At 31.7% G+C, this 26,998-nt stretch overlaps 3 protein-coding genes and 1 long non-coding RNA gene across 7 annotated transcripts; 2 read left to right on the plus strand and 2 right to left on the minus strand.

Moving 5' to 3' along the window:
* The first annotated feature begins 7,595 nt into the window (after positions 1–7,595).
* LOC107907086 (uncharacterized) lies at positions 7,596–10,666 on the plus strand. Of its 4 annotated transcripts, none has more exons than XR_005913615.1 (9): positions 7,596–7,851; positions 7,920–8,228; positions 8,325–8,418; positions 8,500–8,618; positions 8,712–8,816; positions 9,004–9,090; positions 9,170–9,227; positions 9,924–10,092; positions 10,317–10,666. XR_005913615.1 is itself a non-coding variant. In XM_041093131.1 (8 exons), the coding sequence occupies exons 2-7, from the start codon at positions 7,920–7,922 to the stop codon at positions 9,224–9,226; spliced, it is 771 nt and encodes a 256-aa protein (XP_040949065.1). In that variant the 5' UTR covers positions 7,596–7,851; the 3' UTR covers position 9,227; positions 10,317–10,666. The 4 variants fall into 4 exon arrangements, 1 of the variants encoding a protein (XP_040949065.1); XR_005913616.1 differs by having other exon boundaries at positions 9,953–10,092; XR_005913614.1 differs by having other exon boundaries at positions 9,170–10,092.
* Positions 10,667–11,428: 762 nt separating this feature from the next.
* On the minus strand, positions 11,429–12,503 carry LOC107907085 (pectinesterase inhibitor 3). Its single transcript, XM_016834293.2, has one exon. It carries the CDS (start codon positions 12,156–12,158, stop codon positions 11,589–11,591), a length of 570 nt encoding a protein of 189 aa, XP_016689782.1. The 5' UTR covers positions 12,159–12,503; the 3' UTR covers positions 11,429–11,588.
* A 1,968-nt stretch (positions 12,504–14,471) lies between these two features.
* LOC107907083 (uncharacterized) lies at positions 14,472–15,363 on the minus strand. The gene has a single exon (XM_016834292.2). It carries the CDS (start codon positions 15,209–15,211, stop codon positions 14,615–14,617), a length of 597 nt encoding a protein of 198 aa, XP_016689781.2. The 5' UTR covers positions 15,212–15,363; the 3' UTR covers positions 14,472–14,614.
* A 9,460-nt stretch (positions 15,364–24,823) lies between these two features.
* LOC107944847 (uncharacterized) lies at positions 24,824–25,721 on the plus strand. The gene is made up of 3 exons (XR_001696353.2): positions 24,824–25,117; positions 25,233–25,299; positions 25,569–25,721. It is a non-coding gene; the product is annotated as an uncharacterized lncRNA (long non-coding RNA).
* The last annotated feature ends 1,277 nt before the right edge of the window (positions 25,722–26,998 follow it).

The raw sequence follows: 26,998 nt of genomic DNA on the forward strand, positions 1-26,998 counted from the left end.
TGTGATCATGAAATTAATCAAATGATTTCTTAGGGAGATTAATTAAAAAGGATCTAACTCAATTTTTTTTAATATATGATTTGACATATATTAAAAGGAAGGAATAGCAATGACATGCTTTTTTTTTTTAAAGTTGAGAATTAACATTAATATTCTCATATCCAGGCACTAAAAAAGCTTTGAAAATGAATGTTGTTTAATTATATATATACCATTCAATGGGAATTTATATGCATGAAGGTATTAGTATCTCTAAAAGATATTGACATGAAGTTTCGTATAATGGTCCCAAAGCATCCATTTTTTTTAAAAACAAACTTAAATATATATATACTATATGCTTACACATTGACTTCAATACTAGAATCCTACTATAGTCCATAAAAATTTTAATACTTTTCATTTTTATTTCTTTTTTAAATGAATATATATATGTGTGATATCGTCCAAATAAATTAAAGAGTAGCCCTAGAACTTTATGGGGGGCTTTTTATTCTTGCTCCTGCTTTAAGTCATAGGATGACAGTGCAATGATAACTTTTTAAGAATATGTATACTTTTTAAAACTCGGGATCAACGTTTATCATGAATGATTAATTATGGTTCATTCCAATAAACGCGATTAAAAAATTATTAAAGATGAAATCTCCTCACTTCACTGACATTTTGTTTTTGTGTTGAGTGTTATTAGACTGATGGTAGAGGGAAGAGGAAGAAGAAGAAGAGGAGAAGGAGGTTGATAATGGGGGCAACCACTAAGGTCAACATCAAGGTTTATTCAACTCTATCTCTAACGTCAAAATAGGGGTCTGCTCGAATTCTGAAAGTCAAGACTAGCCATATGATATTTCACCTTTCCTGGGACCCTTTCCTTTTTCATGTTTAAATTCAATGCACCATAGGTGAAATACGTGATGATGATGATAAAGATAGTACCGAATTGGCAGATTTTCTTGCTACCGTAATAAATATATTATTATATTTTATGTTTCAAGTTTTGATATATTTACTTTCAAAACAAAACTGATATATGTGCAAAATAAAGAGGACAGCGCTGACTTCACACTTAAGTAATTGTTGGTTTTTTTTTCCTGTGCTTTAATTAGTAATTGTGAACATTAATTTATGTAAAATAAGTTGAGCACTCCCACGGTAGTGCTGCACTATTATTAATCCTACATTATTGAAGTGTCTGCATTTGATTAAAAATATTGCAAACCAAATGAGTAGTTGGAATTATATTGAAGGTGTTGCAGCTTCTACTTGACCAATTATAGAACCCTAAAACTACATGCAGAATTAGATTCCCACATGAACCGACCAAAAAAAATCCATGCAAAGATGATTTATATTTCAATTTCAACTAAACCTAGCTAAAAAAAAACCCAAAATCAAAGGTAAGCTCAAGCAGTGGAGGTATATAGTATTATGCTGCCTGCCAATGCCATGACAATCTTAATATAAGTAATAAAATTAACTAACCCATTTAACCAACAAAACCCATAAATAATGGAAGCTTATGCCTGCATGGTTTTTGCGATATTAATTCCGGCTGCTGCACTTACATGGAACCCTAAAGTGGGAACAATAACCCGAGATTCAGGGCATATAATTGGTATTACCAAACTTGTATTTCAATGTTGTACGTAATAATTATATATGATAATTAGTAGAGAGTTAATAAATATTATTATTTCATTTGTCCCCTCCTTTCGTCGCACCCCCTCATACCCTTTTATTCCTCTATCCTATTTCTAGCATCGCCCGCATTTATGGTTTAAGAATATAGCATTAGCTTCAATTTTTCATGGAACACAAATGAAAGAAAGAAATATATATACATTCAAATCATGAACAGTTGTGAAATATTATAATGCTGGTAACTGTCAATGGTTTTATTTGCTTTAAGCAATGCAGCCAATCTCAACTTCTGCTAAGTTTTCAATCATTGAATCATATCCCATCAGCCTAACTTTCCGATGAAATACCAATTTTGACCAACTTTGAAAATCATACATATCTTTTATATATATATATATATTCCTAATTGCTTATTTTTGGTATTTCATCGTGGATTTTATAGTTAAAGTTTAATCTTTTGAACTCGAAACTTATTTTAATTAGTTAATACATTCGTTTTCCAAAAGAGGGTTGAAAGCGATATGATGCATTTTTGTCCTTATTATATATAAATACGAGATAGATAATTAAAAAGAAAAAGAAAATTTTGTGTGATGGATTTGAAGAGGAAGACAATTGAGTTCAGGCATGAATGATTTTTCAACCCCTGTAGAGAAATTTAAGGAGATTGGTTTGGGATTAATGTGAGATTGAAAGAGAGGTGGGGAAAATGGTGGACCTCCGACAGGAAAGAAGTAAAGTGGGCCTGAAATCAATTAAAAAACATAGGCCTACTTTCAATCAAATTGGTCTGAAAATAGTGGTCCCAAATGATTACCCACCCAATCAATGGTTCACCCACCTGATCCATCATTGCCCTTCATGCTTCTCTGATTTTAATCTTTATTGCTCTAATTTAGGGTGCAATTAAATATTACTAAGCTCGAGTTCGATTCTAAATTTAAAGTTTGATGTTTGATTCGAACTCGATCGAATATTTATTTTTAAGCTCTACTTATATCATCACTGTTCGATAATTCAATAATTAAGCTTGAGACATTTTTAATCCACTTTAACATCCCATATTTTCTTATGTTTTTTCCTCTCCCTTTTTTATTCTCAAATTTTATATTTATCTTTTATTCATTTTTAACTATAATGTTTTACTTTTAAAAAAATACAGTGTGTACTTAAATTTACTTGAATATTCGATTTCCACGAGTCTTCGATAATATTGATGTCTTCTATAGCATCAATGTTAATTGAAAAAGCCTTCAATTTGCCTATCATCCCAATTTATGTAAGTAAAAGAGGATCAACACATGATATACAATATTTGTTAATGCAATTCAAATTCGTTAATCCTACATTTGTGGAGCTTCGCTCAGAGAACAATTTTATTCGAATTCTACAATTCTAGTCTAAAATTAAATCTAAATTGTTACAAATAATTCTCCAAATACTGCTAATGAAGGAAAATCTAACCTTGACCCTCCTCTCGATCAATGTTTTGTTATTGGTGTTTATAACATTAATTATGTATTTTATTATAAAATGGTTGTTAGATATTTGTTTGGGTTAGAGTAGGTTTTGTTTTCCAGTAGATAGCATGTACAATTATGCTTGCTAGGTTTAATAATTGTAATGGGATTGAGTGAAGTTGATGCGTTGTCAAGTTCAAATTATTGATCAATCAATTGCATTGATGGATCTGATAAGTATATCAAAATCGATATTTTATTAATTGATTCAATGGGTTAAAACTAATTAACTTCTAAATTTTACATTAAAGATTATATCATCAAATCAAATGTTTTTTTTGTCAATTATTAACTATGTTTGTAATTTAATGAAATTAGTTGTGAAGTTAAAAATTCTGTAACAATGTACCAAATTATATATTTAAAATTTGATTTCCGTATTGCAGTTAATGCAAGAAGATATAGGTTCGAATACACTCAAGTATTTATCTTTCTATTTAAGAGTTGTGAAGGGGCTACGGATACTTCTAAACATTATATAAAAAAATAGTAGATATGATAGAAACGTATAACGAAATTAATATTAAAAAAAATACAAGTAGAAAAAAGAAAAAGAAAATCTGTACAAACCATGCTTTTTTGGGTTTGAAACTTACGTGTGGCCCAAATGCATCCATCACCCATCGAATTTGGGAGACTGATCCCAAAGGAATGCGGGATTGGATTTGTCAAATCCCAAAGTCCAGTCCAGTGCTTTCTTTGGTTATTTATGGATGTTGATCACATTTTGCTTCGGAAGTTTGGGGTGCTATTTTAAAATGGTGGGATCTTGTCTGTGTCATGCCTTCTTCTTGTGAGGATAATATATATATTTTATATATTAATCTTATTTTTAAATAATGATATTTTAATTACAAATGAATAGTCTTTTATCAATAAAATTGATTAAAATTTTATTTTATGAATAATTTTTGGGGTTGAAATATTGTCAGTCTCCTTATATTGTGCTTAAATAATTATGACATGTGATAAAATCTTAACTTGTGGAATTAAAATTTTCCAATGCATGATAAAATAATTACTCATAGTTTTATGGGTTAGTGTTTGGTGGACTGAGAGTGTATTTTTTTTTATTCCATAAATAATTTTAAAAATTAAAATGTGTTTTTTTAATATTTTATTATACAATTTTTTATGTGTATAATATAAATTAAAAAATTAAATACTTAAATGGTTTTATTTACCAAAATAGAGTGTTTGAAACAGTTCCAAGGGGTGGAGGGAGAGAGACGGGCGGCATCTTAAAAAATTACACGTAAACACATACTCATTAGAACTGTTTCTGTAACAGTCCGATTTTGGGTCTAGTTAGAACAGTGGTTTCGGGACCACAAATCCGACAAAAAAATTTAAAATTATTTTAAAATTTTGACATGCGTTGCATTATGATAGGAAGGTATATTATGACATATTAATTCAAGAAAGGATTAAATCGCAAAAGTGAGAAAAGTTTTGTTGCCCAAGAGTAAATACTCAAAACTTGAGGGGTTAAAGTGTAAATATGAAAAAGTTGAAGGACCAACAGTGTAAATATTTTAAGGGTGGAATAATCTAGAAACTAGGGAAAATGGATGAATTAGGACCAAATTGAAAATGTGAAGAATTTTGAGGGACTAAATTGCAATTTCACCAAATTAAGTGATGACTCAAGGATGGAATTTCAAAAGATTATGAAGGGCAAAATGGTCAATTAGAATGAGAGAGAATTCTAGAAGGTAATGATGATGTTGGTGATATTTTTAATTAATTAATTAGATAAATGTTATTTAATTATTATTTTATTAATGTTTTTAGTATTATTTTATTAATAAATGATTAGTAAAAAAGGAAGGAAAGATGATGAGAAATCATCTCATTTTCCATGAAACTAACGTGAGAAGAGAGGAAAAAGAAAGAAGTTTTCCTTTCTTTACAATTTGGTCCTCTCACCAAAAATTCACCATTTTCACTTAGAAATCAAAGAAATTTCCATAGCCACCAAGAGAGAAAATTGATAAAGAGACTATGGAGAGCTAGAATATCAAGTTAGATTCAAGAAATAGAAGCTGGAGGAGAGAGAAAATCAAGTTAAAGATTGAAATCAATAGCACAAGGTAAGAACATCAAGATTTCAATTTACTTTTAAGTTTGATATTATTGAAAAAGCATGGAAATAATGTTATAGTAGAGTTTTCTTATATATGGTCTTATGTTCTTGATATATTAGTGAAGAAAAATAAGTAAAAGTGATAGGAAATATTATAGAGAAAGGGAGTTATATACCTAGTAATTAACATTTTGAACTAAAACAGTTTTGGACAGCAACAATATGTTAACTTTGAAAAATCACTATAAATTGTGGAAATTGAATTAGATTATGAATAAGATGTGTAATTAAAGCTTAATGAGTCTACTTTCATATAGAAGAAACAAATAAATCAAAAGAATTGTTTATTTTGAGATATTTTAATTTTAGTGAGACAGGATCGGAATGATTTCGAAATCCCATGTTCTGACTTTGGAAAATCATCAAAAATCTGAGAAAAATAATTAGTGTCTTAAATTTATATGTTTAAATATTTAATGAGTCTATTTTCAATAAAAACAAACGGTAACATCATTTGAATTCTGAATGAGGAGATAATTAAGTTTTAGTGAAGAAGGGTCGGAACTGTCAGACAGCAGAACAGGGATGAATAAACTGTACTTATTGGCTAAACCAAAAATTCTGAAAATTTTATGGTAAGAATATATATGAGTCTAGTTTCAGAGAAAATTAACGGATATCAATTTGGAGTTCTGTAGCTCAAGATATAAATAATTTAGTGACTATGACTCAAGTGGACAGCTTTGAATGAATATAAATACATGTGAAATTATAGATAATGTTACATATAAACATGTTATATATATTAAGGATGTGGAATGGAGAGGAGGAGGAGCAAAATATATGATTATTCAATTAGCATGAGTTTTTATTAAAAAATGACCAATTTATATGTTTTAGGGACTAAATTGAATGAAAGTAAAATTTAAGGGTAAATTTGTAAAAATGTCAAAAAGTGACCAAATTGCACGAAATGAATTTTTTATTATTATTTAAATTAGTAAATTGAATGAAATATTAATTTAAATCAAGATTGGGTGGAAATTTGAGAAAAATAGAAAATTTCTAAAATGTCCCTAAATTTTGGTATTTCTGCAATTTAGCCTGGTAAGTTCGTATGAACTATATTTTGTTTAATTTCAATTGAAGTGAATGCTATTTGGTAATGAATGTTATATATATGTGTGTTTTATATTGGAATTGAATTATTATTGATAATATATATAATTATTAGATGCTCTGAAATGATTATCGGAAACTTGTTGGAGATATATCACATTATCTATTGGTTCTATCTGTAATTTTGGATGAATTGATTCTGGTTATAGTGGCATGTATAAGTTAAATTGGTTAACGTTAGCTCATTAATGTTTTGATTTTGATTGGTTATAAATATGAATGTTAAATAAAAATGAAATGTCTGAAAATTAATTAGTAAACTCCGGTAATACCTCGTACCCTATTTCGGTGTCGAATACGGGTAAGGGGTGTTACAGTTTCAAACACCCCATTTTGGTAAATAATGGTATTGACAAATTGTCATATCATTTTAGTATTTAATTTTTTATTTTGTAGTATGCAAGTAAAAAAGTCTTATTATACACTTGTTAAGTTTCGAACACTATTTACGAAGTTTAAAAACTACACTATATCAAATAATTTCCCATAAATTATTATGATTATTCTTCATGAAAATTAATTATTTTGATAGAATTTAACAACTCATAAATAGAGATAAATGGGTGACAATTAGAGGTGTTCATGGGCCGGGCCGGGCCCAAAATTTTTTTTTCCGAAATATAGGCCTGAAATTTTGTCTGGGCCTGGCCCGGGAAAAAATTCCTAAGCCCGAGCCCAACTCGGCCCGACCTATTTTTTAATAAACACCAAAAATTTATTTTAAAAATAAAAAAATAAAAAAAGTATTTTAAAAATATTTTAAAATTTTAAAATATATATTTATTATATTCGAGCCAGGCCGGGCCCAGGCCAAAAAAGTGGTGCACAAGGCCTGCCCTATTTTCTAAACAGGCTTAATTTTTTGCCTAAGCCCATATTTCGAGCGGGTCATCGGGCTGGGCCCCTGGCCCATGAACACCTCTAGTGGCAGTGGAATTAAATATATTTTCAAAGGATTGTAAGAGAAAACAAGGATAATAAATAAAATAAAATAAATTTTGGTTTGAAGGACGAAATAAGTGTATAGTAACTACTAAAATATAAGATATTAATAATTTTAATGATAATATTGTAGAAGAATCTTGTATTGGAATCATAGTCAAGGTAAAAAGCAACAGCAAACACCTAACGGTCGCCTCCTATCTTTCTCAACTAAACTTCCATCGTTCAAACAAAATCAGGACCACTCGAACAAAGTTTTTAAATTCATCAAAAGCATTAATGACCATGATCGCGAGGAGCAGTTAATCTACCATTCTCCTGCCCTTATACTATCATTCTCACCTTGTCAAGAAGAACAAGTTCGAAAGGGCGCACCTTTGTGACACGCGTTCCACATTCAGCTCTTCTTCTTCGGCCTTCGGTTTTCATTTTTCAAAGCTACAAACTGCAAATCCTCAATAATCTTCCCTCGGACAAGCACAGGTACGCTATAATTTCGACTGCCCATTAGGTCGTAACCTAAATTTCCTTACTGGGTTTTCGTTTTCAAGATGGGGACTGGAGATGAAGTAGTGGAAATCGAGAGCTTAGAGAGAAGTTTGTTACCGGAATCCGTTACCGGAGAACAGGAGTCCGAGGCAGTCGATGAGCCAGTTCTTTACGCGGCGTCGTTTGGAGAGATGGAAGAAGAATTCGTTAAATACCAAACGGCTCAATGGGTTTTATACTCGTTGGTTTTAGTGTTAGCTTGGGGTATTGGGTTGTTCATGCTCTTATACATTCCTGTTCGAAGATACATCCTGCGTAAAGATATTCGATCCCGAAAGCTTTATCTTACTCCCAATTCAATCGTTTACAAAGTAAATTTTAACCCCTTTTTTTCTAATCTTTTGCTCGTTAAGTTGCTATTTTTAGAATTAATATTCACTAAAATGGAGTAAACTTTGGGAATTTAGGTTACAAGGCCAGTGCCAATACCTTGTTTTGGGGTTTTAAAGAAAGAGAAGCATGTTCTATTACCCTCAGTTGCAGATGTTGTAATTGAACAAGGTGGGTATCATTTATGTACTTGTACCTGTTGTTGACTATGAGTGAACCTTTATTTATGTAATTTCTTCTATTCTTCTTTAGGATATTTGCAGTCCTTATTTGGTGTTTACTCACTCAGAATTGAGAACGTTGGTCTGAGGAGACCTCCTAGTGATGATTTACAAATCCAAGGAATGGTTAACCCGAGTGCTTTTAGGAAGGTATATATTCTTAATTATCAAAATCGTATTCATAGTTGCTGATTTTCTTAGAAGTGGATGCTGATTTATTTGCGTTTCCATGCTCATGTTAAGGCTGTTTTGACACGCCTTTCGAATATGAGGACCGAGGTCTTCTCCCGACAAGTTTCTGCAATTGAAGATGCTCCAAATTCAAAGATTCTTTCACCATCTGCTTGGGTATTCCCGTGAATCTAGTTTGTTTTTCTGATTGGTCGGGTTTATGTATGTTAAGGCTGTTCTTTTATAACCCTAGGCTATCCATTATGATGCTCTTTATTTTAAAGGATCAACTTTCCACCTCAATATAATATTTGACAAATAATTTGTCTGGCAGGTTTAATTTTTCTTTTTCTTTTTTTTGCAGCATTCTCCACGTAAGCATGATGTTGTTCCTCCTTCAGGGGATCTTGCTTTACTACAGAAACTAGAGGAGGTTGGGAGTTCTGTGAAGGTAAAGCAAGGATTACACGTTTAGGTCTTCTTTATTTGCGCAACTTGTCTGAAGATTTTGATTTGATTTTTTACTGCAGAGAGTTCAATCATTGATTGAGGAACAGCATGGTCAAGCATCGGAAACTGCTGCTTGAGGTATTTCAAACTACGGAATGACACATAACGTTTTCTTTATAGTAAATTTCTCATACCCCGGATTTGTGGTTGAACTTGCGCGTTGTGAGAAAATTAGCTAGTTTCTTTTAGTAGTAGTGATTAGCGAATCCTAGCTTTCCCCTGCCTTCCTCTGCTTTGCTTATTGACCTTTTTAATCAAAGGAGTTCTTGCCACTGACTTCTTGCATTCAAAAGAAGGGGGAATTTAACAAGTGTGGTTTCAGTCAGTGATTCACACTAAGCTGTGAGCAGTTCTATTTCTTTCTTTTGGCAGTGTTGATGATGTTCTTGTTTCTGAGTACACTCAGACATGCCAATTTCATGTTTAATGACTAACAGTCTTGTCACTGATGCTTAAAGAATGATATTTGGGAAGTAAATGAGAAAGGGCATGAGCATACCAACTTTTGAAATAACAGGTGTCTTTGTTCGTCTTTCTTGGCCTGTTCTTGCTCTCTGTGTGAATTGCTCTTGGCAATAGGGCATGAGCTAATATGTTGACTCCCATACCCTCAATTTTGACTTGTGAATGGATGCAATCACTGATATGGCAATTTCTGGTGCATATTCCATTACCTAGATGCAAAATATACATCATTGAAGAAGATTACTTGATTTAAGGGTGTAACAAACAATTAAGTTGCCTTTGTTGCATTTACTTTCATTTATTTTGCAGATTGTTGCCTTTGAAGTTTTGTTTTGCAGGTGAGATGGTTCTGAAATCTGAGTGTTTGTTTACTGGATAGCTGTCCAGGCATTGATTTGCAGCCTGCTACAATTCCCCCAGTTCTCCTTATTCTTTCTCTCTGTTCCTTTAATGTAAAGCATTTGCAAGTCAAAACTCGGTAATTAAAACATCCAAGCTTTCATGAATGAATTTTCCAGATAAGCTTAGCAACTTTAGCTCCAAGAGAGCCACATTCATGCCTAATTCTTGTAAAACTTGGGCCCTGGCGCGGCTCTCTTTCTATGCTTAATTTATGGCTTCACTGAGAATTGAAACATGGAGTTTGTATTCATTATCTATCATATATCTTTCTCATGATATGTCCTGAATCTTATGTTGCAGAAAACAGCAGAGCAGGCCGCAAGACCAAACTAAGCAGCCTTAAGGAGTCATGCATTTTTTAATGACGCCATTTGTACCTTTGTTCCCATTTACTGCATTAAGCCCTACTAATGTGGATGGCATCAAGGTTTTTAGTGAGATTTTATTTATATTTTTTCTTGTAATAACATTTCTCCATTTATTGTGGTCAGTCTTTACTTCATTTCATTGCAATGGATAGGTTTAACCAAAACTGGAGAGGTTAGTTTTGTCATTTTACAGGGCAGTCATTTGAATTTTGTGAAGATTTTGATGTATTCATGTATTTCTGTCGTGTTAATGTTATTTTTTGACATTATGCATTTTGATTATTTTTGGTCATATGGTGTCTCAATTCATCGCTTATTTAGCATACATTTGGTGTGTTTATATATATATATTATGTTATGTTATGTTATGGTTTTTCGTATTATGTTTTCTTCATGTATTGAGAGTATTATAAATTTATATATAAATTTTCACACATTAATAATTTGTTTAGTTTGATTTTTGCCCTTGTTTATGTGATGTGTCCTACTGTTTTTGCCACAAAAGTTCAATTTAAAGGAATAATCTTTATGTCCTTGTTGTCTCAGTTAATATAATATTTTATATAGTTTTATTCACTAAATTTTTATCTGAAAAATAAAGTAATATTGTTTTAGTGTAAAAACTTATAAATGTTGAATTAATATTACAAAATTTATTATACTTAATAAAAAATTAGTAATATTATTTGAAAATAATGAATTTTGACATCGAATTTTTTTAAATTGTAATAATTATTCCATTAAATAGGTGGTTTCACCGCAACTGGCCCAACTTGATGAGGACGTTAGGTCCACAACTATTTAGGTTGTAGCCGAATAATGTCACGACACGCGTCGTCATATTGAAAACGGGCAGACAGGTTGATGTGTCATAAATGATCCATGGGATGGGGATCCTTTCTCTAATATCTCACATTTCGTTTTCAATTTCCGAGCTTGGCCCGACATCGATATGTCACATTTGTTAAAAAGGAAAATTAATTCCTAAATAATTTAACCAATTCTCTGAGATGTACTTAAGCAAAAAAGTGAATCAAAAATAGATACAAGAAAAAAACGCATATCACCTTATGCTTAATATATAAATAGAAAACATTACATATACAGCTTGCAACCAAAATCAAAATAAAAACTATATTTAAGAACCATAATAAGCTAGATAAATCACAACCATCCATTATTCATCATCATCATCATCAAAGATTCAACGGTGCCTACCACGACTTTCATTGAGCCTATTGATCATGTACAGAGCATTACTGGTAACTTTAGCCACATTCGTGATCTTCCTCTTCACATTAGATTTAACCTTGCCGTCAACTCCTTCGAACCCATCAAGACACGTGTCCTCATTCGTCAGCGCCGCACTCACCCATGTCCGCGCATTACTCATCTGAAACTCGAACGTCTCCCCTCTCAAGTGCTTCAACTCCCCTAATGTCTTGCTCAACTCCTCCATCGACTCATCTATTTGCTCCACGCAGTCACTCAGTGCGACTCGTTCCCTCTTGTTGTACCCCGTCACACTCGTCGACAAGTAGTTCGACACTTTACGGGCACGGGACAGGCTGACTTTTACGGCGGCTTGGGCTAACTCACGTGGGGTGTTGGCTGGGCCGGAGTAGGAAGAAAGGGTGCGAAAACAGAGGCTTGGATAGCTGGCGTGGACACATGATGAACGGACCAGGTCGTGATCTGCACCGCTCTTTGGTGTAGCCGCGGAGCTGGAGAGGAAAAGGAGGATGTTTAGGACAAAGAAAGGGATTGTCACCATTGTCGAATGGTCTTGAAGAGTTCAAGTTTTGTGCTTTGCCTTGTCGGAGAGATGGATTTTATAGGGGAGAGTGTACTTTTGGGCCATGGCAGCCAATTATAGTTATGTTATGACTATATTATCCTCAACATTCTTTCGTTATTTATTTTATATAATAGTATTTGTGTAGTATGTGAAGGGTAGACTTGGTAATTCAGAGATGAAATTTATTGTGAATTAATGCAAATGCAAGAAAAAGATGCAAGACGTCGGCAATAATTAATTAGAGAATAACATCCACATCCAGCACTGCTATTAATTGGCCCCTGTATCCAGCGAAGTGAAGACGAGTTTCAAATCTAATCCCACTCACAGATTATTAAGTGGGATTCCAATGTAATAAGCAGTTCCATAGTGGCCTAAAATCTTGGGGTTTTAAGTCAATTTTGTTAAATCAAGAACGTACGTCTTTCATTTGCATGCAACTTCTTTTTCTGATTTGGTTAAGGAGTTTGATAATTTTCTAACATACATAACAAGTTGGATGATTGGTTTAGTAGATAAGATGTGTTGGGAATCTAGAATGGATGACAAAACTACTGCTTTTCGTTGGATCAAAAAATTGGAACTCATACATCAACAGTATTGGTAGGAACATTAGATGAATGGTTGAGAAATGTGAGATCTGTTTTAAGCCCATGAATGTGGAAACTAATGCAACCATGGGGCCTGACCAAGTAAATTCATTTCAAGAAAGAAATTATTGAATGAAAAACCTGCTAAAGATAAAAGGTTCTCGGTCCCAAACATATGAAAGTTTTTTCATGTTCTCTTAAACAGGGCATGTGATAGTCACAGTTTTGCAGAGGTTGCCCTAAGACCCACCATCATCGAACCAGCTGTCCCATGCATTTATATTCATATAATTCAAGCACTTCCCTTCGTCCACCTTTAAATCTTCTTTTCAATAGACACAAAATCGGTTGGCTCCTCTAAGGAAACAGTTTCCATTTTATTTTATTTTTCCCCTAATCCCACCATGAAGCGTTAGCCAAGTAGCCCTACCTCACTAATAAATGTCTTCAATCAATCCTTCCACTTTAAATTTTCATCAAACATGTATGAAAGGTATCGTCCCAATATTGTTATACCTATACTTGTTACTCGATCGATTATGTGGAATATTCTACGAGCTAGACATCCACGAGAGCCATATTCTACCAATTAAGATTCAAGGACCCTCCACCTAATGGATCCACAAGACAAGTGTATAATGTGGGAACCACATTTCTAATAGAGCAAGTGTATTCCTATACTATATATTTTCTCATTATCCTAATATAACAACTTATACTTAAGAGAGATGATGTCAATAGGTCATCCGACCTCCAAAGAATACATAATCAACAAGAGAATGGCACATAATGCCTTGAGCAGAGCGGCCGGCACCTTTTATAAGCCCCCCCAAAGAAACTAAGGCCGGGGAAGATCTCTCTTCCTATCACATTTGCTTCCTCCTAAGTCTCATAACACCTCTTATGACCCTTCGCCCACCAAGTGAATGGTGCTTACTTGGCTCTGTTAATCTGATATTTATTGTGTCTACACAAATCTAGTGTTTGACATAAGAAACAGTAGTTGGAAAGCATTAATCACACTATATGTACTATTCCACTCAAAATATGAGTTGGGCAAATCTGCGGTTTATATTGGAACTGGGACACTGCAAATGGTTTTAGTCCATGTGAAGGTGAGTTGCAATCCGTAAACCAGAGCGTGGGAAACTGGCCACGGTGGGGTTAATAATTTGCACCACACATCACAAAAGAATTGAGTGCCAAGCCTTCCATCTAAGACCTCACATTTGCTACTGCAGTATTGCTCTAAATCTTTTGTTTGTTAACTAACACTTCACTTGGGATGCAGTAAAATAACATATCTATGCTCTAAATCACCCAATTTTAATGGTGCGATAATAGTTTATTGATTATTTCAAGATAAAATATTCACTCAAAAAAGCAAAACCCCGAATTTCTGCGTTAATTTCATACAAGATTAGAATACTGTTAGTACATTATTACATGTTGGGATCATGGTCCATTAGTTTTGTTGTCTAGCCAAAAAGGACATGAGGCGTACAGCAGGCAGTATTTTTCGTTCTGCGATATGCTAATAAACCGGCAGATATGTCATTATATTTAGTTGTCTTTATGTGTAATTAGTATAACAGTACTATACAAATTTTAATTGCATGCACGAAACATCTTGTTTTTGTTCACATCCCGGTACACCATCTCCAGCTAATCAGGTTTTGTTTATTGCTACTCGAAGAAATTTAATTAATTTTTAATTTGATCCCACCAAAACATATATTTACATTTGCACAGCCATAAAAGCAAGAGTCATTAAGACAATACTTGAAGAAAAAAAACCATTATTACCAAACTAAAACTTAATTCTAAATTAAAAAACATCAACTACCATACAGAACAGCTTGAGCTGTACCTTCCTCTCCTACACGATTCATCCCATAACCTAACAACATTGCCGTTTATCGCCGACAAATCCTGATAACGGTACCACCCCATCTCCCCTTTCCTCAACCTCAACACTCTTTCCCAACTCTCCCACCACTCCCCTTCCTTGCAATACCCACCACCGTCACACCATTCCTTCCCCGTCATTTCACCGTCACTCTCCCCTCCGATATCATCCTCGTAATAAACAGTCAACGTTGACTTCCCTCCTTTCGTCACCCCATCATTGAAAACTAACGGCGAAACACGCGTTTCCGTAACGGAGGCTGGAGCTGAAACCGAAGTTGAAGCCGTCGGGTGCTTTTCTTCAACTTCTGGAATTGGTCGTCGAGCATCGATGGATGTCGAAGGTCTTTGTTCACGACCTTTAACGGAACATGATGAGGTAGCGGCGCCGGCGGCTCTAATCCTCCAAAAACTAACCGCCGCCGTGATAACAGCGACCCACGTCCATAGATTATTAACAATAGTGAAAATCCCAAAGCTTACATAGTTAAAAGCTAAAGCTTCGAGATGAGAATCCAACAACTGGTTCATGTCTGAAGATTTTCTAGTTGTGTTTCAGTTTGTTCATGCGGTTTGTAAGAACGACAATCTGGGGGACCTATAAATGGTAAGGGTTAGGTATAGGGTAGAGAAATATGAGCCGTTGGATGGTCCAAGTTGAGGGTAGGGATCTTGATAGGGAATTCGCAGATGCCGAGAATCGAAACCTAAGATGCTAATATGCTAAGGTAGATCCCAATCACTTACACCGAATTTTTTAACATTAAAATCATTCCACGTGTGCGCTGATGAGTGGTTACCAATAGTCCCTTCTTGTCCTGATGCTGACTATTGGTCCATTGTAGCAGCAGAAAATACAAGGCTGAGAGTAAGCGAACAGATAGAGAAGACGTGAGTGTAGAGTGTGTAATGACTGTAACACACGTGGGAGCAGATAAATGGTGTAATTAAAAATTAGTTACTTATTTATTATTAATTTATTAACAGATTTAGGAAGAACATATTATTGTATATAATTTATTTACAATTCTAATAATCTCATTTAAAACAATGTTTTTGTTTTCCTTTTTACTTGTTTTAAAACGGTTAAATGAGTGATATTATTGCAATATAAATTATGGAATTTAAAATCCGCTTTAAATATATAATAATTTTAAAATTTGTGGTAAGTATTTTCCTCTTTAAAACTAATCGTAGGAGCCCATTAGATGCACTTCCCATAAGCTCCACACCAATTTTAGATGGGGTATCTTTTAAAATATCAAAATCAAACAACAATTGCTGTCAAAATTAATGGTACTGAAATTTAAAAAAGTTTAACAAAAATAAAAAATAAAAAACAAGAGTTAATTGCGCTGAACATCCTCAACTTATGACCTTCATTTTAAATTAGTTTTTAAACTTCAAAACATTCTAATTACATTCTCAATTTATCTATGTCATATCAACAAGGCCCATCCGTTACTAAAATCGTTAATTTAACTTTGTGTGACATAATTTATTAATTTAAAATAAAAATTTTAAAGAAAAATGAACATTGGCTTTTGAGGTTTTCAAAACTTTTACATGGACTATCATTCACTCTCTTATTTTTTTTGGTTTTACTTTGATTTTAGTTTTAAATTTTAAATTTTTTTTAAAATATTTTAAATTATGTCACATAAGATTTTACATGCCATTTAATGGTTAAATTAACGGTTTCAATAATATAATATCGATAGTTTAGGATATAATTAAAATATTTTGAAGTTTAGAAATGAATTAGGAATAGAAGTCATAGTGTGGGAATATATTGTAGAATTAAGTTAAAAGAAAAAGTGGTTTGAGTATTTAGAAAATGGGAAAACTGGATAATTAGTGAGAAAGCCCTTTAAAATCCTAGAGAGGTAGTAGGGCCGAAAAAGTGTGAGTAAGGGCTTTGAGCACAGCCCATAAGAATAATGGGCTTTGATCCAATAAAATTAGGGTCATTTACTAAATAATATTTTTCCAAGTGTAATTAATATGTTTTTCTAATTCAGTAAAAATAATGCAGATCACATAAGAAATTTTTGCTGTAAAAATTTGATTAATTTTCAACATATCAAAATAAACTTCTCTGGTTAATTTGATTAATTTATTTCCAACCGTTATGGTTGTTGGAAACATGAATAGAGTCATTGAGGATGAAAATACCAAATCATTAAATCTACCTGCAATAAAAGGTATCGATACTTTTTCTACGAGTATCGGTACATTAGCATTTAATGCCTAATGCAGTTACCGTTAAAGTTAATTTACAATGATACCTGATAAAAGGTATCGATACTTTTTGTAATTGATTGAAAACAGAATGTCAACTTGATATCGGTTTTAGAATGGGTATCAATATTTGGTCAAAAAAGTATCAATATTTTTTTGCCTGGAGCAATACTGACTTGTTTTAAAACAATCTTAACTTGATTTTATCATTTTGCTAATTTTGTTCAACTTTAACTTTTATTCAAAAATATTTTAATTTATTATATCAAAACATATTATTAAATAAAGCTAGGTATAGAGGAACCAAATTATATAATATTAAAGAACAGATACTGAATTTTAATTTGAAACAAAGTAGAGAAACCATGACGTAAAACAATCCATGTCTATCACATTCACTTGATATTTTTTTATAAAAAAATTATTTTTAATTTATTTTAATTGTACAATGAATTGGGGATAGCATGTTACTAAAATTGATAGATTTCGCATTAGAAATGATAAAAAAAAACCAATATGTTTAAATGAAAATTATTTTTATATTAATTACATATATTTATTATTTATAAAATTTTAAGAAAAAAAAGAGGAGAAATTCAAACGAGAATCCTACATAATCTTAAAAAAAGAAAAAAAGGGGGTGATTGCTTAAATCAAAACCTATTAGAATTTGAAAAATTCAATTCCGGATAACAGCAATGTGAAGTAGATTCTAATTTTGGTGGTTGAGAAAGCACGATTTCAAACCTAAAGTGATGTATGTTCCACGGTCGTTTCGGGGCAAGAACACAGAACAAAGCTTTGATTCTTCAAAATTGGATTGTTCTGTTCCTCACAAAGCAGAATGATGGTGTTATGGTGCATTAGGACCATTCCCTTTCACCAAAAATTATGCACGTGGATTTGTACGTGGCTGCCGCAGAAATAACAAAACAATTGACCGGAATGTTTAAAAACCAGAGTGGTCGCCAAGGCAAGCTGCCCAGGTGGTGTGGTGGAACTTGGAAGCCATCACCCTTTTCTAATTTCAAATCTCGCAGTCAAAGTCTTGTCTGCTGGAAAAACTGGCCTCTCAATACTTATTGCAACAACTGTGTAATGCTCATCCTGTAGGGGAATGGTCCATCCCGCTACTGTTTGTTGTCACTACCGACTTTTTTTTTTTATGAATTTTAAGTTAGATTCCCGTAGGCTAAAATTTGAAGAGATTTGCCAAATTTAAAGAAAAATTAGAGATCAGGGCTGATTTTGGGATATTTAAAGAAATAGATCGATTTTGGAGAAAGAAAACGAAAACGCCTCTTATTGAACGCATTGCAGTGAAAATACGTTTTACCGGGCGTATTTTCTGACATATTAACTCTTTTGATTAGATGGTTAAATGTTAGTAGTATTGTTTTTGACTCGCCTCTCCTACTCGTATTTATATTTTTTATTTCATGTTGTTTCAAGCCTTTTTGTTATTCTTAATTAATATTTTTTATCACATTAGCTCCGTTGGGAGATAGTTAAATAATGGTGATTTCATAATAAAAATCAAATAATTATTGTAAATATTAGTAAATACATTTTTATATGTGTAATATTTATTTTTCAATCCATATCATGAGTGTGATAAATTTTAAAATTGTATATTTTTTATGTGTATTTGAAATATTTTACATATAAGCATAATTATATTTGAAATAATTAATTAAAATATTTCACATATAAAAAATATTTGAAATATTATACTCATAATGTAAATGAAAAAATAATGATAGTTGAAATATTTTACATATAAAAATAATAATGATATTTGAAATAATTATTTCATTTTATAATTTTAGAAATCACAATACCCACAATATAGGTGGAGAAAATAAGTATTTGACATATAAATATTATATATAAAAAATACACGTAAAAGAATATTATATATAATGTAACAGCCCGATTTTTCAATGGTGTCGGAAATAGTGGTTTCGATGCCACCAAATTTGGCGAGTAAGTTAGTAAATCGAAGCCATCAAATATGATTTTAAAAAGGTTTCTGATTTGGTAATTTATGTTTTATAACGATTTATTAGGTTCAAGTGGTTTTAGAAAGTGAGGTATCGGGATCTTGTTTTTATAAACCGAACCGTAAATATTTTTTATAAATATTTACAGAGTGTCATTAAGGTGGTATTAAAGTTTCGTTGAAAATTTTAACGTTTTGATAGTTAATTAATTAAAAAGATCTAAATTGTAAAAGATGTAAAATTTAGTCACCATTTGATTTGAGTTATTAAATGGTTTATTGAATAAGGAAAATGTACTTAATTGAAAATTAGACCATTATTATAAATAATGGACAAAGGTGGACATTAAATGGGTGAATTTTAATATTATAACAAAAGTTAAATTAGTAATTTAATAATTAAAAGAAAAGTAAAACAAATAAAACGTGGCATCATCTTCTTGAACCTTTGCTTTTCCACCGAAATTGCTAAATAAGGAAACCATAGTTAGTCCAACTTTAGTTTGATGATTTGGTAAGCAAATTTTGAGCGTTTCTTTTAATTTTTATGTTTTTGAGATCGTTATAATTAGGTCTAGTTAACTCGTACTTTTGTTTCTTATTCTGTTAAAAATTTTGAAAGTTTCTATTGATAAATATTAGATGTTTTTTTATGAATAACATGGATTTGGAGCTTTGATTGTGTTTTGTAAAGTGATTTTTGTTAAATATTAATTTTAGGATTAAATTGTGAACATATCAAAATATTAGGGTTTGATAGTGAATTCTAGGTTTATTAGGGGCTGTATCCTAGAATATTTGGATAGATTATTGATTTGAGAAAATTAGTTAATTTGATAAATTAACTAATTAAGGGATTAAATTATAAAAATTGTAAAAGTTTGGGGTAATTATGTAAATTAAAAAAATAAAAGGATATTAATTGTAAAATGGATTGGAAATGAAATATATGCTAATGAATGAGTAATTTTATATTTTAGATCAAGATGCCGTAAATACTCGTGAAAAAGAAAAAATTGCGGAATAGTCCCTGAACTTCTGCAATTACTACAATTCAGTCCAGGTAAGTTCGTATGGTTAAAATTTAACATTTGTATAAATTGATGATTGGTATTATCTATATATTCTATTTTTGTAAATAAATTATTGTTTGAATTATAATATTGAATTGGATATTCAGTTTGAATTGAACGCGAGATTTGAGTACATTCGTGATTTGGTGTATGACGGGGGTTTGGAGTGGAGATGGTATTAGAGGGAGATATCAAAATTTTACCCAAGTAAATCGGGGTTCAGCATTTGTTGCGAACTCTCGTGTTTTACTTTCTGTTTAGCGTGATTGGGTGGATCAGCTCTTACGAGCTTCTGTTCAGCTTTTACGAGCTTCTGTTGGTATTTTTGGGAGGACCAGCTCTTATGAGCTTCTATTGACGATGTATTCTTATTCGTAATTCGTTCTTCAAATAGAAAAATCTCGGTAAGGTGATTTATTTAATGAATTTGAAAGACATGTTATTTATTTTTGTATTAATTTGAATACGAATGTATTTATCGATTGAAGTTGTGAATGACAGGGAGTTATCATGGATGATTTTTTATTATTATTTGATTTATTATAGTTAGTTCGGTAAGATTTTTGTTTATCTCGTCGAACTTACTATGTTTCATTAAGCTTACTTGTGTTGTTTAATGTCATTGTAGATTTTCAGAATGTTGGACGATCGGATCGACACTCAAGTCACACTATCCAGTTTATCTCGGTAGTTTTTGAAACGTTAAATTTGGATTATATGGCATGTATAGGGTTTTAGTGCTATTTTGGTTAATGTTTGGCTTATGTAAATGTTATGAATGATACTTTGTGCAAATAACCAATTTGCAAAGGGTTTGAGAATGAGGTATAGTTGTTATGCTAGTATGTGTGGCTTACCAATTTGCAAAGGGTTTGAGAATGAGGTATAGTTGTTATGCTAGTATGTGTGGCTTACATATTTGATTGTTGTGGTTGTGGTAACTTTGTTAGGTATTTTGATTTGGTATTACTTGAATGAGTTGATGAATTGAATTAATGTGTATTTTGAGATTAAATTGTATATAATTGTGGTACCAATGATGGTACATTGGTTAGGCACATATTAGGTTGGTTTTGATGTGTTTTTGATCCAATTAATGTCATTTTGATTTTGTATTTTGGTTACTATTTGAATTTCTTAAGGTGCAAGCAATTTGATTATGTTTGTATTAATGTATGATTTGAATGATTTACTATTTTGTTGTCCTGTAATACTCCGTAACCCTATTCCGGCGATGGATACGGGTCAGGGGTGTTACAGATTTACTATTCCCTTATCTTGTAATACTCGGTAACCATGTTCCGGCTACGAATACGGGTTAGTGGTGTTACATATAAATATTTGATATATACGTAAAAAATTTAGTTGATGTTTTAAAAAAATAAAATATATTTAACATAATGATAAATATAAAAAATATATTTTTATTATATAATTATTAATTTATATAAATAAAAGAGGTATTAATTAAAAACTTAAAAAATATATTTATTGATTAAAAATACTAATTAAAAATTTTTGAAACAACATTAAATAAAAAAATACAAATGTGCTTAAAACAAGAATTGGACTTGGGACTCAAGGATAAAGATGAAATTACTATCACTTAACCATCTTACTAGAAGAGCTAATATAATAGAAATGTTAATTAAAAAAAAGAAGCTTAAAACAACATGAAATAAAAAAAATATAAATGTGAGTAGAAGAAGAATTGAACCCAAGATTCAAAATAAAAACCACTAACATTTAACTGTCTAACCAAATGAGCTGATGTATTAAGAAAGTCGAAAAACACAACCTATAGGACGTGTTTTCATCTAACGTGACAGTGAAAACACGTCCTAAAGGGCACGCTTTTAGCCACATCAGCAGAAAATGCATCCTGTATCATTTTCGTCTTCTCTCTCTAAAATCGACTTATTTATCTAAATATCCCAGAAAATCCCTAATTTTTCTTTCTTCTTAATGGAAATCTTTTTTTAAAGCTAATCAAGTAAAAAAAATTATTCAATTCAAAAGCACAATCTAAAAAACCGAGCTCAAATTTATTTTTATCTAATTCGAGTTGAATTTGAAAATATCCGAATATGAAAATATCATGTTGGAACATTTTTAAAATATTTATAATATTCCAAAAGTTACAAATAAAATGTTACAAGTGACATAAAAGTTATATCACCTGATTATTGATCAAGACTTGTCACTATTCACTATGATAAAGTATGTCTCTTAAATATAAAAAATTATATCGCTTGATTATTAACAAATTATCATAATTATTCAAGTAGATCCCAATGAAGAGAATGAAAACTCTTATAAATATGAGTCAAAGTTCATTTGTTTGGTAAAAAAATAGAAACTTTTGTTTCTTTTGATTCCCCTCCATATTCTACAATAATTCTTTATAGAATTTGATATTCTTGTTATGCTTTGCTCTTTGCTCAGTGCTCAATGGATTGTTCCCGTGCAAAACATAGACAGTTATTGGGCTTCATTATATCGTTAAGGTTCATTTGTCAGTAACTCTTTTGTACACTAAAATATAAGTGGAGACGGATAAAACTTTAAAGAAAGTGACATTAGTATATGTCTTGAAACATTCGTTAATTTCTCATGAATTTATTTTATCCCCATGCACTAAAATATCAAAATTTGAAAAACTCAAATTTGCCTAAACTTGAAAAGACTTAAACCCGATTTGATCCAAAACCTGAGACCATAGATATTCTTATCCAATTTAGTCCAAACTTGAAAAGACTTAAACTCGAAATGATCCAACCACAAAAAATTTCAAAAATTTCAAATCTGAAAAATCTTAACTAAAGAAATCCAAACCGAAAAATGACCCGATACAAAACCTAAATTTAATAATAAATTTAAATTTATTTAACATATTATAAAAATAATGAAATTTAAAACTAAAAATTTTACTTGATGACTTAAAATAGACATGTGATAAATGCCCACTAAGGAAATAGAAATTATACGTGTCGACCTAATAGAGTTCCCCTTGGTATTGGATTTGGATTTTTTTAGCTAAGATTTTTTAGATTCAAAATTTTTTTAGTTCAAATTTTTTAAGATTAGAATTTTTTTTTTCAAGTTTAAACCTTTTCAGGTTCAAATCTTTTCAAGTTTAAATCAAATTAAGTGTGAAGATGTATGGTGTTGAGTTTTCAGGTCCGATCTCACATATGCCGATTTCATTAGTTAACGGTCATTGAAAAATAGCAAACTTAAAATTACTCAGCTCTACCATTTACCAAGATTATTTATACTTTTTTAAAAAATATATTAATTGTTAGTAAAAATAAATAAATAAATATTCATGCAACATTCTTTTAATAATACCTGAACTCGAACTTGTTCTTATCAAATTTGAATTAAATTTGAAAACTTCTAAATTTAAAAAACTCAAACCTGCCTAAGCTTAAAAGAACTAAAATCCGATCTGATGCAAAATCTGAGACCACAGATATTTTTACCCAATTTGGTCCAAACTTAAAAAGACTGAAATGGTTCAACCACAAAAAACTTGAACTCAAAAAAAAAAAAAGTCTTAGCTAAAAAACCTCCAAATATAAAATGACTCAATTTTTAAACAAATTTTAATTTACTTAACTTGTTATAAAAAACAATGAAATTTAATACTAAAAATATTACTTGATAAATAGAAAATATACATGTTAAAAGAAAAAAAAATACTTATAGTCTCTTTTAAATTCATAAATAAAAAAATAATACGCTTTAACGTACTCGAACCCACATCCTCTTACATCCATTCATAATAATCAACACTGGACTTGCAAGGAAGTTGTTGAGGCAAATGCCGGGCATACTTGATCATCTATTTCCACAATTTAGTCATACAAATCAACATGTAAATGGTATAAGCAAGTTGGATAAATTAATTCATTAAAAGGATATTTCTAACTTAGTCAAATCTACTTTAATTCACATTATGTATTTCTTTTTTCTATTATTTTCTTTCTAGAAATACAAAATTAGGTTCCCAATTCTATTAGTCCAGTTTACAGGTGTCAATGCTGACAATGCATGCAATTAAAACTAGGCCTAATGATACATGGGTGCATGTAATTAACTAGATTTTTCCTTAATTGACTGGATATTGAGTTATTCTTTTTTCAAATCAAGGCTTTTCACTTGCCATAGTCAATTTATCTGAAACTTAATTTAGACCCCAAATTTGCACCACCTCTTTAAATGACTTGATTCATTACTGTAACACATTACCTTTGTTTAAAAGTTGAAACATTGAAGTCTCAACTTTGAACCTTGAACCAAAAATTATACCATTTTTCTTTTTCTTTTAAAGGAGCTAGAAAAAAAAAAAGAATTCCAGAAATGTGTACTTTTCAAAAAAATTAAATAGCCCTGTCAAATTTTTTTACTAGTCCTCGTACTTTGCGTAAGTAGTGGATTTACTCCCTCTATCTTAATTCGATCATTTTTAGTACTTGCAATTTCACGTGTAATACCCCTATACTCGGTTCGACCCAAGGAACTTGATATATGAATATTACATTTGGTGCTAAAGTGACTTTGGCTAACCACTAATATATTTGAACATAAAAAAAATAAAGTTATCATAACTTATATTTTAGTCCCCACTACTTGGAACACACTTGCACCATGTTTGGTTGGGTGTAATGGATTAGCCATTACACCCCGATTCGGTGGCCCCACCCAATACACCGTTTGGTTCACCGTTTACTGATTCGGAGGTTTTGCTATTCCTTGCCTATTCCCTCAACAGTTGTAATAGGTATTCCGGGCTTTTAGTTTGTAATAGCTATTCACCGTTTTCTTTTTTAATTTTGAGACCAAAATAGCCTGCCTTCTTCTCCCCAAAAATTTCCCATCGATTTCATATCCTCAAATCAAGCCAAATCGATTCGCCTTCACGTTTTCACATATTCTTCCAGCCAAATCGATTCGCCTTCATCTTCTTCCAGCCAAAGGTATGCTGGCAGCCAAAGGGCTTCACCATTCTTCCGCTTCTTGCAGCGACTGGGAAACAGTAGCGGGAAGGGAGGTAATCTTTTTCTGCCCTCATCAAGCTTCATCCTCTCCGACTTTTCCCTTCCATTGATTGCAGAGGTAATCTGTTTACTTCTTTTCTTCATTGATTTTTCCTTCTTACGTTTGAAAACTTAAAACCGATTTCTGCCCTCAGCTCCATCTTCTCCTACGTTTTTGCTCTTCATTTTATCAGGAACGAAAAATGTCATCACTTTCACATATTTGAACTTCCAGCACCGCCGCCTGCGCCTCTACTACCAGTGAGAATAGCTTGTCTCCTTTCCTTTAATTTCTAGGCTTCAGATCTTTATCTATGTTTCCGATTATCCTAAATTTTAGTGTTTTTAATTTATTTAGTTTAAAATTTTGATTTAGCTCCAATCTTTTCTTTTTCTATCTGTGTTTATTTCGTTGTAATATTAATAAATTTTATAATATTTTCTGTTAATGCCACTATGCAGTATCAATTAAGCATTTTTTTACATTTATTTCTAATTATAAATTTAGCGAAGCATTTAATTTTGTTTAGAACTTTCGAGAAGGATTTTGATGAGGTGAAGAAACTATGGCAAGCAATTCAGGAAGAGGATACCCTACAAATGGTTCCATCTATGTTTGTAATTTACCTGAGGGAACTGATGAAAGTATGTTAGCTGAGTATTTTCGAACCATTGGCTTCAGAACTTGAACTTCTCCAGAAGTGCATAATTAAAAGTTTAGAGTTTATGCAGTAGTTAACATTTACTTTGCAGTAATTGTAGAAGTTTGGGGTTTTACTTGATCTCTTTAGTCAAATAAGATAATGGACAAGAGGAGAAATAGTAAGTTTCATTATCTTTTTTCAAGTTCTCATAGATTTCCAACATCATAAAGCTGTCATTGCTATCTTTGCTTTTTCCTGAAAACATCAAATCAGAAGCTTGTAAGCAATATGAACCTGCAATTGTAATTTGTGTTTTTAGATGTATCTTGATGGTGTTTCATGTTTTCAGTAGGAAAAATAATGAAATTTCGTTTTCAAATATTGCTTCTATACTGCGGCTAGCATCCGAATCCTATGTTTTTGATTAATGTGATAAGTGATAATTATGTTTATTATATGTATATCTAGAGGGAGATTTGTTAATGTTTGCCATGAAATTATATGATAATGTGGTAAGAAGGAAATTTTGTGAAAATATGTTGAAAACCAATGCTAGTTGTTTGAATGAATGAAGTCAAACAGTTATGCTTTGGGTTGTGTTGGCTATCACTAGAGCTTCTGGATTGTTAAAGCAATTGCTGGTTTTGATTAATTACATCTATGGTCTGTCCAATAGGAGGATTGAATTGCTTTGCACGTCATCAAGGTCTTTTCTTTTAGAGTTTCTAGTTTGCTTGAGCTTAAAATGTGGATGTGTTTTAGTAGCATTTTGTCTTTATATGTTTCTTACAAAAGTTCCTCTTATGTGCCTTTTACTTTTGTGAATCATGAGGATATTGATGGAACTTGAGCTTCAGTTTAGGTTTCTGGATTGGAGTGTTTCTCCTTGTATTAGGGCTGTTAATACCACCCTGTGTTTATCTCAAAGCTAAAGATACGAGGTGTCAAACTACATTTCTTTCTGCTTTCATTTAAATGGGGCCTGCTTGCTACTGCTGCCATTACTGTATTGAAAACCTTGTTTCTATAGGAAGTCTCCAATGATACCGTAATGTTGTTACTGACTATTATTGCAGTGAGTGTTGGAGCATTTCGGAATTAGTTCGTTTGATTAGTGCTTTTTTTTTGCCTCATATTTTGTGTAGATAGCTGTTCTGACTTGCTTGAGCATCATATGTTTCATGTATGTTGAGTGCATTCGTTCAATCCCTATATTGTGAGCCAAAAATTGGAGGTTATGCTATTTCACTGCTGCTGCTGTTGGCGCTGCTAACTATGAATTCTATTTTTATCTTGAAAACAGGTTGTGGTGGTTG

The sequence above is a fragment of the Gossypium hirsutum genome, chromosome D05 (assembly GCF_007990345.1).
Source record: "Gossypium hirsutum isolate 1008001.06 chromosome D05, Gossypium_hirsutum_v2.1, whole genome shotgun sequence".
Lineage (NCBI taxonomy): Eukaryota > Viridiplantae > Streptophyta > Magnoliopsida > Malvales > Malvaceae > Gossypium > Gossypium hirsutum.